This window comes from Clupea harengus, chromosome 1 (assembly GCF_900700415.2).
Source record: "Clupea harengus chromosome 1, Ch_v2.0.2, whole genome shotgun sequence".
NCBI lineage: Eukaryota > Metazoa > Chordata > Actinopteri > Clupeiformes > Clupeidae > Clupea > Clupea harengus.
In genome coordinates, this window is record NC_045152.1 from 32973474 (window position 1) to 32984370 (window position 10897).

Sequence of the window (10897 nt, forward strand, 5' to 3'; positions counted from 1 at the left end):
ACATGTTCTTGTTGTACCTCTGAACTAGTGAGAAATAACCACAAAGTCATTCAGAGTTTCCTTCATCCAAAAGAATGCTGTTTACTCGACAATCTCCAAAAGACAGAGAGAGAAACCCGCGATTTCCCCTGAACTAAATATCTATAGACTCAAACAATCGATCCTCAGATCATGGATTAAGGCAGAATAACTAGACAACTGATGACTTTGTCATAAACATAGTATTGGCTGAATGAATTAAATATCTAAGGCACATTAAAACCATTTAAGCATTTAACATTCTCGAAAAGCCAACTATTTGGATTTTTTACCATGTAACAAATAAAGAAATATTACCATCACTGCTGAACAGATGTAAATTCTTATTCTCACGCTGTGCTCTATCTATGTCATATGTTATCAAAAACCTGAATCAAACATTCAAAGTTCACACACAGTACAGCAGTGTATCAAACACCTTAACACACATTTAACTCAATGTTTGGATCATAATAGCTGAATGTGCCAGCTGAATGTACCATGTAACATTCTCAGCATGCTTGCCAGTGGCCCTGTTTCAGGTGTCCTGGGGATTCATAAGGTATTTTAACTGTTGGCAGTTGGCTAAAACTAAAATGTTAAATGTTAATGTCCTGCCTGACATGTAGGCCTAGACTCTCTCTTATGCCAACACATATGGATGACGTGCTTTCTCAAACAGTCATATTGAGATTATAAAACATGAATATAATAACATATGGATGACGTGCGTTCTCAAACAGTCATATTGAGATTATAAAACTAAACCCACAAACGCTCAGGCTGATGGAAAGGCATGCCATGAAAAGTAGGCCTATTAAGTACTTTGAGCTGCATTCTTTTGCATGAAAGGTGCTATATAAATAAAGTTTTATTATTATTATTATTATTATTATTATTATTATTATTGTTTTGTCCTAGCTTTTGTCATGCGTTTTGCTTTCACTTATCGATTTTGTCACAGACAGACATCATGTTCCTTAAAATAGGGCTACTATAAAAACTGCCCTGCTATCGTAAATCTAAATCCATTCCTATGTGTCCTTGCACAGAGTATGCAAGAGCCTAGCCTACTCCGCGCTTTGCCCTTATGCGGTTCACCTCTGGAACCAACTTCCAGAAGACATTAAAAACGCTCCAAATACTTTCAGTTTTAAATCTAGACTAAAGACCAAACTTTTCTCAGATGCCTTCTGCTAACTGGCCATGAACAGTTCCTTTGAAGTAGTATTGCTTACTGTAGTAGACTAGTGATTGTTATTATTGTTTTTATGCTTTTATTTCCTATATTTTACTATTTTTATGCCTTAATGTTCTCATGCTTTTATTTTCTATAATTTACTGTTTTTATGATCATGCACTGACCTTTTGCTTTTTTTTTATGTGAAGCACATTGTTGTGCATGTATGTGAAGCACATTGAATTACCACGGTGTATGAATTGTGCTATATAAATAAAATTGCCTTGCCTTGCCTTGCCTTTTTCACAGCTGGAGGTTGAAGGTGGTTAAACTGGTCACACACACAGAGAAAGTATGTTGACTGTCCAAGCTCAGGCACCTTGCCACCCGAGGAATGATCGTATCTGTAAAGGTCATCACAGCATGTGTGGAACGGTTATTTATATTTATGGAGGCGCCCCATAAATGTTTTTTTTGTTCTCAAAGATGGACAGCACAGGAGACCCAGATGTGACTCTCATTATTGTGTCATTATTGTATGAATTTAATCACAGATATTTCTCCTAAACTTTCTTAGGAGAATGAGTTTAAGACAAAAAATAAGATAAGACACTTTATTGTAGAAATCTGCCATAATTAACAAAAGCTCACTTCACTAACCCTTTTCGTAAACAGCTTTGAACAGTCTTCTTGTCGTAGGCTGGTTAAATGTACTTCATTGTGAAAATGAGTCCTCCGACCCCCAAACGCCAGAGTTGTCTTAAGAGAGAAACAGCGGAGGTAATACTGAGATGTCTAAACGTTTAGCAAAACCTGAGCATGATTTGTGACCCTGTTCAATTCAATTCAATTCAACTTTATTTCGCCATGTATACAGATACTAGGAATTTGTTTTGGTATTCTCCATGCTATAGTATAAACTATCTCCTGCACGAGATCTCCACGGCCGCTACACAAGCGCCATCGGAGAAAATGAATCCTCCGACCCCCAAACACCAGAGTTGTCTTCTAGAGAGAATCAGAGGAGGTAATATTGAGATGTCTAAACGTTTAGCAAAACCTGAGCATGATTTGTGACCCTGTTAAGCTCTCTCCTTTAACACCGTAGGAGAAATGTGGTCCATATAGAAACCTGAAAAGCAAGAAATGTCCACTTTTAGTTCCTTTAATCTCAATCTGTCTAGGAGAAACTAAGGAGATAATAAGGATATCTTTTTTTTAAGATTTTCTTTTTTTTATGTGACAATACAAAAACGCTTACTGCTACAGATAGTATTAATTGATTTAAGATGACTTCTTCAAGTGTATTCAATATAATCAGTAAATCAACACAGTATGTCAATCTTTTTTTTGTCTTTTAATACAGTATGACCCTTTCATAGGATCTCAATAGGACATATCTACTTTACATTTGTCACACCATAGACCGGAATTTCTTCCAAGTCCTAAACTTTTCATATCTGAGGCCCACCGACGGCGGTTTGATATATAATTGGAAGCCTACAGCGCATAAACAAATAACACATCTAGAAACTGCGACACACAAATTGTAAATACAAGCCACACATGCACGGTCTCGCGTGTTCTCGCGCATTCCAGTAGCTTGGTTCATGTGCAGACACGAGCGGAGACGGTACCCCCGCCCTTCAAATGAGTTTTCACAGAGGGAGAACGGCACGTGTCTTGACATGAGTGTTCAGCGGAAGTGGAAAAATACAGGCTGTCGGGTTGTTTTGTCTGTTTCTAAATCGAACAACAATCATAAAATATAACATCATACGCCTAAGCATGTGAATATGGCCTTTATATTTGTAACAAAGACTATTTAGCATAGCCCATATTTCCTGTTATTTTATTTAGTTTACATTGTTATTATTATTTTAGAATTATTCAGGTTTAGGATGAGTCTGTCAGGTGATTATTCGGTGTCACCCGATATCATCCTGAATGCTTCGTGGTTAGTTTTCAGTGGGGACAATACTGTTGTTGGAGACACAGTGTTCTTTTCGACGATCACGTTTCTCAGATTGTATATGTAGCCTAAGTCTACTGCTACGAGAGGGATTGGATCCCTGCCGACCAATCGTCTCGGGTTTCCGTATAGTGTTGTCCTTGAGTACGAATACATGTCCTGCGTCCTGCAGATGTTTGCTTATTTATATTAATGACTGCCAGTGAACTGACCTATCAGCTACGGCAAAATTCTACCCAAGGCGTGTACTTCATGAATATCTAAACAGTGAGCGCAAAAGGGGACATTGGGTTCGGTTTACATTTGTTTAAGCGAAACTAATTATATGAAGAGGTCTCACGGCGACAGGACTATCACAACAAACAAGCAACTTTAAGAGAACGTTTGTCTTTCATAGCCTATATTTGCGCGGAATCGGCCCTTTCAATCAGTCAATAATGTCTGGAGACGAGACAATTACATTAACTCTTGCGCCGAACTCGGGACAAGCGAAGCCTTTCCCGTTTGTTTTGAAGAAAGTGATGGACATTCCTCCCCCCAATATTCTTGACGAGGGCGATGATGGTAAGATGTCTGCTTTTCTGTGATAGATCGATAAATGGAGCTAGTGTACCTGTTATGGCTAACGGCATTCGACACGTAAAGCTGAGGAGAGGGTTAACAATAGGCAATGTAGGCTACTCCACATACAAACTACTATGAAAATGGTACAATTGTCAAGTTGTTTCTAGGCGGCGCTAGAACATATTGGCCTATCAAATTTCAAATATTTGCGTCTGTCTCCCGTTTGTATTGTGTACACGTTTGTGTACATATTATTCATATTCATTCACCAGGGGTTTAAAAGAAGATTGATTGCTTATGAGAGTCTAGTAAGTAGCGAATGTCATTCATCCGTTCGCGTTGTACCGTGCGTGCGACACTTGGAACAGTGCGTACCGAGGCTGTAGTCCAAAAAGAACATGACGTTCTAAATGCGTTCCTGCCCCAATGTCGGTAACAAGACTGGTTTCTCTGTATAAACATGGTGTCCCAGATGTTAGACATGCATGATGATGATATTGTAATTTGGAAATGAAAGCGTAAATTCATTGTGCTGTTGATGATGATTCATTGGGGGCCACGGTGTGTTTTTGTGTGTTGTGTTTGTGCACTTGCATCGGGCAACCGCAAAACTTCTACCTGTGTGTTTGTTGTGGCACAGTGCTGTCGTAGTCTACCTTCACTTGTGCATGTCACTGATTTAAAAAAATATATTTTTGAAACGTATTATTTGAGTTCACATTCTAATCTAAAACTTTCTCTCCCCCATTTCCTCTGTAATTTTACCCTACATCGCATCATCTCTTGGTCTCTTGGTCTGGACCCTTTCGAACACTCAGAGATCAAGAAGGAGAAGCTATGCCTGGTTGAGCACACAGAGTCGTCTGGAGGTGATGCTGTCAGCAGTGGCGGCGGTGGCGGCGGTGGCGGCGCGGCGGCCGCTGCCGGAGGAGGGGCAGGGGGTGGTGTTTCGTCGGCCTCCCTGACGCCGGCCATCTGGGAGAAGACTATCCCGTACGACGGCGAGAACTTCCACCTGGAGTACATGGACCTGGATGAGTTCCTGCTGGAGAACGGCATTCCCATCTCCCTGGAGGAGGAGCTCCAGCGGAGCCTGGGACGGGAGCAGAGCGGCGGAGGAGGGAGTGGCAGCGGCAGCGGCAGCGTGAGCAAGGCCAAGGTGTCTTTGTCCTCCTCCACGACGGCCACGACCCTTAAAGCCCCAAAAGCTGCTCTTCCAGAACCAGCAGAACCAGCAGACCCACTACAGACCACAGTGGAGGAGGGGAAGAATGAGGAGGCACAGCAGCAGGAGGAAGAGGAGGAAGAAGATGAGGAGGAGGAGGAGGAGGAAGAAGAAGAAGAGGAGGACGAGGAGGAGGATGATGACACGGAATCTGTGACAGACGCCACTGAATTAAAAGCTGCACAAGGTAAGGCAGGTAAATAACCTGTCGGTCTACGCACACACACACACAAACACACACTCACAGCCTGTTTCCCACACACACATGCACACACACACACACACACACACACACACACACACACACACACACACACACACACACACACACACACACACTCACACTCACAGCCTGTTTCCCACACACACATGCACACACACACACACACACACACACACACGCACTCACAGCCTGTTTCCCACACACACATACACACACACACACACACACACACTCACAGCCTGTTTCCCCCACACACACACATACACACACACACACACGCACACACGCACACACACACACACACACACACACACACTCACAGCCTGTTTCCCACACACACATGGAGGTCATTCAGGCAAATGCACAGGCATGTGCTGTATGTCAGGCATGGCACATAGCTACAGTGCAGCTCACACACCTCACCCCCACACACACACACACACCTAACCCTCACATGGACTAGCTGTTGCATGTGCCAACGTGTACGAGTAGAGCATGAGATGTGCTTTTGTGTCAGCTAGGTAATCTTCATCCACATTCTAACCCCATGTTGTTCCCTTGTATCAACCGTCTCAACTGTGGTGTAATATCACTGAGTCTTTCTTGTTTAAAAGAAAAAAAGGTTAATCATAATGTTGTCATTTTCTGAAGGCAAATCTACTAAGAAAAGAGCCAGCCCGACCACCCCCGTTGACCCGGAGGAGATTGAGGTGGACGTGAACTTCCAGCCGGACCCCACTGACCTGGTCCTGTCCAGCGTGCCCGGCGGGGAGCTCTTTAACCCTCGCAAGCATCGCTTCTCCGAGGACGAGCTGAAGCCCCAGCCCATGATCAAGAAGGCCAAGAAGGTGTTCGTTCCTAACGAGAGAAAGGTAGGTCGTACAGAACTGGGAAAGAAAATAAAAGGGGCGACAGTGGTACAGGAGGTAGATAAGTCGTTTAGTAATCAGAAGGTTGCTAGTTCAATTCCCTGTCGAAGCGTCCTTGAGCAAGACACTGAACCCCTAATTGCTCCTGATGTGCAGTGTGCCATCAGTGTAAAATGTAAAATGTGTATACATTGTAAGTCGCACATATGTAAGTCGCTTTGGATAAAAGCGTCTGCTAAATGTCCCTGTACAGTACAGTGTTCACACACACTCACGAGAGTTTATTAAACAACACATTGACCATCTCAGGATCTCATAGTGGAGGAAACCACTGTGTGTGTGCAGACTTTCTTTATCCCTGTTTGTGATTTACCTTGTCCTGCACTTGGGCTGTGCACGTTGATTTGCCCTTTTTGACATTTACATTTACATTTAGTCATTTAGCAGACGCTTTTATCCATATTACAATGTATACACATTTTTACATTTACACTGATGGCACACTGCACATCAGGAGCAATTAGGGGTTCAGTGTCTTGCTCAAGGACGCTTCGACAGGGAATCGAACTAGCAACCTTCTGATTACTAAACGACTTCTTTACCTCCTGTACCACTGCACAGAACCATCATACCTGCTGTTGAGGGATAGGGGAATGCTGTACCCCCCTACAACATACACAGTACTTACCATCTTTGTTTACCTTTGCAGGATGATAAGTACTGGTCCAGGAGGAAGAAGAACAACGTGGCGGCGAAGCGCTCCCGCGACGCCCGCCGACTGAAGGAGAACCAGATCGCCGTGCGGGCGTCCTTCCTGGAGCGCGAGAACTCGGCGCTGCGTCAGGAAGTGGCCGAACTGCGCAAGGACTGGGGCCGGTGCAAGAGCGTCGTCGCCCGCTACGAGGCCAAATACGGGCCGCTGTAAGGGGACAAATTTCAAGGCCTCTTCTTGATACCCATCAGAAACGGCAGCAGCAACATCAATAATAATAATAAAATGAAAACCAAACAAAGAAAACACACACAAATCCACCACCAGAAAAACAGTGTCCCTGCAGAATGCTGTGACAAAACAACACCTAGGGGTTTTGAACGACGACACTGTCAAAGGCACTAGGAGGTGGCTAGGTGGGGGTCGGGCCTGGTTTTTCAGCACCGGTGGTGTTTCGAGGCGCCCACTGTCACACAAGTAAGAGGAATAAAAACAACCAGCACCAACCGAGCTAAGAGATGAGCCAAGCTGCAAGGGGACATAAGGAAGGCACATGAATCCACTCCTTCTGTATCAGCTATCACGCTAAAAGCAAGCAAGAAAATGGCCGACACAATACAACAACAACAACAACAACAACAACAAGGGCTCAATACAGTAACCAGTGAAAGCATGAAGTCCAAGTAAACGGCTGAATGATGTGTTTCCCTCTTAGTTCTCACCAAACTCTACCAGTCCAAATAACCCCACTGTCTCTCTCTCATTTGTTTGAAGCACTGCGTTGGAGGCTCAGGACAAGGACATGTGAAGCGATGGTTTATTGATTTATTGATGATTTATCGAATGATTTATTGATTTATTCATGATGGGAGAGGGTGAAACGGATGAATAAATGAATAAATGAGAGAGTGGAGGGAGCAGGCGGGACGTCCTGGTGGGGATCTCGGAACAAAACGGAGGGAAGAGAACCGAGTGTCTTTGAAAACGTGTGTGTTGCTCAGCACCTCATTAGATCTGTGTGAAGGTCTGTGGTCATGGTGACCGTGGCCCTCAGAGTTCTTTCTTCCTAATTCACCAGTAGGGTGTGTGTGTGTCTGTGTGTGTGTCTCTCCTTGAGAAGTTTTTGTACAGTCCTTCTCTTGTCCACACAAAGACTTTGTGTTTGCTCTTCTCCACTGTTTTGCACTCTCAAATGTTTTTATGCATGAGTGTGTGTGCGTGACAGAGAGACTGTGTGTGTGTATGTGTATGTGTGTGTGTGCGTGCGTGCGTGCGTGCGTGCGTGCGTGCGTGCGTGCGTGTGTGTGCGTGTGCTTGAGTAAAGAGGGATGACGATGGAAAGATGCATAACTAAACTGAAGAAAATGTTTTCCTCTGTGGTGTAAACAGTAATACTCACTTGGGTCATGCAAACACCCATTTGTAAAATAGAGTTTGGAATATGTAAACAGAGCTTTGTATGGACTTGCACTCAGCACATACCTGAGATGGTCTCACTGACAGGCTGAGGTGGCCACAGGCTGTCTCTTCTGTTGGGAAGGGACATTTATGGAGGCAGATTACATTTATCAAAAGGAATGAATGAGTGTCCTTGGTTTAGCATATTTGCTAAGTCACAAAGGGACCAGTTATCTGTTGGTGTAAATAAAATGTAAATAGGCTTGTTTTTTTGTTTTTTGTTGTTTCAGTGTGATACCTGAGAATTTGTTATCTTACTATGATTATTTTGAAGCAGTTGATTATTTAGTAATTATGTTTTTCTCTTCTGATTGATTGTGATGTGCACAAATATTTCTACAACAACAATAACTTCTTTGTGTTGTGACAGAAGTACACAAACAAAACAAACAGGAACTGTGCAGGGATTCTAAAGATGAGATGTGTGAGGTGTTGATGATGATGTTGGCCAAGATGTTGTACCCACTTGATTTGACTATTATGATTTTTTTTTTACTCTTCCTACCAATCCACCATCGTGTTTACCTCATACAAGTTGTTATTATTGGCTGTTCTGTTTTTCTTTTGGAGGAGTGGTTTGTCTGGGGTGGACATAGTCGCAATGAAGGCTGGGCCAGTTCTTTCTTTCTTTCCGAAGGCTGTGATGGCCTGTGGCCAAGGACTGTGAATGCAGACTATCGCGTGGCCAAACCTAACCAACATGAGACTCAGTCATTTAACAGATCTGGCATTTCCACAGAGTAGTGTCAGAATTATAAATGTTGTTTTAGCATCTTTCTCTAAGGTATTTGGCATTTCCACAGTAGTAGTGTCAGAATTATAAATGAGTTTTAACATCTTTCTCTAAGGTAGAGAGGCGATCTCCATTGATTTATCTGCTAAAATAGTAGAACGGAGATAAATTGAAGGGGGATTATTAGGCACCTAAATTGATTTGGGCTTCCAGCTGCTGCTTAATAAAAAGTTGGAGTAACGACGGCAGGTGTGGAGCCCTCTGAAAAATCACGGTTCCCTACGAAGAAGAGCTAGTTGTGGCTAACTAACGACGGGAAATCACCAATCCTTTGAAATGGAAATATTGTAATATGGAAATGACCAAATGCGTCGTTTCAAATGTCAAGAGTGCGTTGGATCATAGAGGCCTCGCCAGGCCAATACACATTGATAATCGGTGATTGTGATTCCTTTAAACTCCTCTAATGTTGGCTTTGGGCTTAGATGTGTATAACCAGCAGGACGTACGGTAGTGACTGCATTTGGCATACAGTACATTTTCTGTGCGTTAGTAAGGGAAGGGGTTTCCTTAGTTTCGTCTACTGAGCAGCTAATTGTATTCAAGGTAATGCAATGTTAAAATGCACCGAATGGAATAGTTCGCAGCACTAATTTCCTGCTTCCTGTACTTCCAGTACACGTTGAAATGTTTTTTTTTTTACTATTTTTGTAAATCACTGCATTGTTTTTCTACGGCAGTTAAAGTGGCAGGTGGTGGTGAGTCACAAATCGTGCCCTATTAAAAAATATTTCATCACTGTGTAATTTATGTATTTCAATTAAAATATTGTGATCCAGAGGTACATTGACTTTGCCTTTTTCATGCTGCAAATATTGGGAAATATTACAATGGATTTTTAGTTTGATTGGTTTGGTTGCCAATTCTTTATCTTGAAAAAGAAAAGAACTGATGATATTAAGGTACTGGTCATCACCTGTTCAATTTGTGATTGACCACAGTTGCCTGGAAGTGTAGCAGCCTGTCACTTTATTTAAATCTGACTCACTTTTTGCAAAAAAAAAAAAAAAAAAACTTTTGAAGTGGACTGTTCTTGTCCAGTACATTTGTGCATTTTAAGCTTCTTTTGTCATTTTTTAAGAGCGATGTTCCTGTTTTTATATAAAGGCACCTTCCATTTCCTTCTTTGTATTCTCTCCCCATCACCATACGGGGTGTGTGTTCTAGCTGTATGTCCTAACAGTGTCTTGTGTCATGCATATTAATAAAGACACATTTGATTAAACATGGAAGTGACCTTCATCTGGCATTGCCAATGGTGCTGCAGGTTGAACCCACATGTCATACTGGAGGTGGAGCCATCCATCTTTGAGAAAAACAATCCCTGTTAACAGCTCTATATTCAACGCCACACACACACACACACACACACACACACACACAGCATAGTTGTGTACACACACAAACACACACACACACCATGGAGCCTAGTCGTGTGCTCTATCCTTGCTGTTTGACTGCTTCAGCCACATTCTCATTAGTATTCTGCATGTGTGTGTGTGCTGTTGCGTAATGATCACACACACACACAAGGGGGAGATGTTGCATAACGTGCCTCAAAGACAAGGGGAGGGGGAAGCCGAGTGGGTGGGTAAGGAAAGGGGAGATGAGCAGGGAGGCAGCGACGAAAAGCCGAGGGATTAGGTGGAAGCAGAGAGACAACCATCAGGAGGAAGCGAGATGCTCGATGGCACGGAGGGATGAAACAAACACGCCGGCATCTCAAAACGGAGACGGGGGGAGAGGAAGGCAATTTCTTTAAATGCTGCTGTTATCATTCTCCATGTTGATTAACTCCTGTTAACCTTCACTTCCAGTGGTGCCAGGAGAGAAACGAAGCTTGTTTCAGTCTTGCTCCCAAGAACACATGCCTACCCAGCAGA

The 10897-nt window shown here is 43.0% G+C and overlaps 1 protein-coding gene across 2 annotated transcripts; it reads left to right on the forward strand.

Moving 5' to 3' along the window:
- The first annotated feature begins 2879 nt into the window (after positions 1 to 2879).
- On the forward strand, positions 2880 to 10239 carry LOC105897985 (thyrotroph embryonic factor-like). Of its 2 annotated transcripts, none has more exons than XM_031576906.1 (4): positions 2880 to 3734; positions 4553 to 5155; positions 5834 to 6054; positions 6761 to 10239. In XM_031576906.1, the coding sequence occupies exons 1-4, from the start codon at positions 3608 to 3610 to the stop codon at positions 6974 to 6976; spliced, it is 1167 nt and encodes a 388-aa protein (XP_031432766.1). In that variant the 5' UTR covers positions 2880 to 3607; the 3' UTR covers positions 6977 to 10239. The 2 variants fall into 2 exon arrangements, with proteins under 2 accessions (XP_031432766.1, XP_031432770.1); XM_031576910.2 differs by having other exon boundaries at positions 2888 to 3734; positions 4553 to 5146.
- Positions 10240 to 10897: the final 658 nt, after the last annotated feature.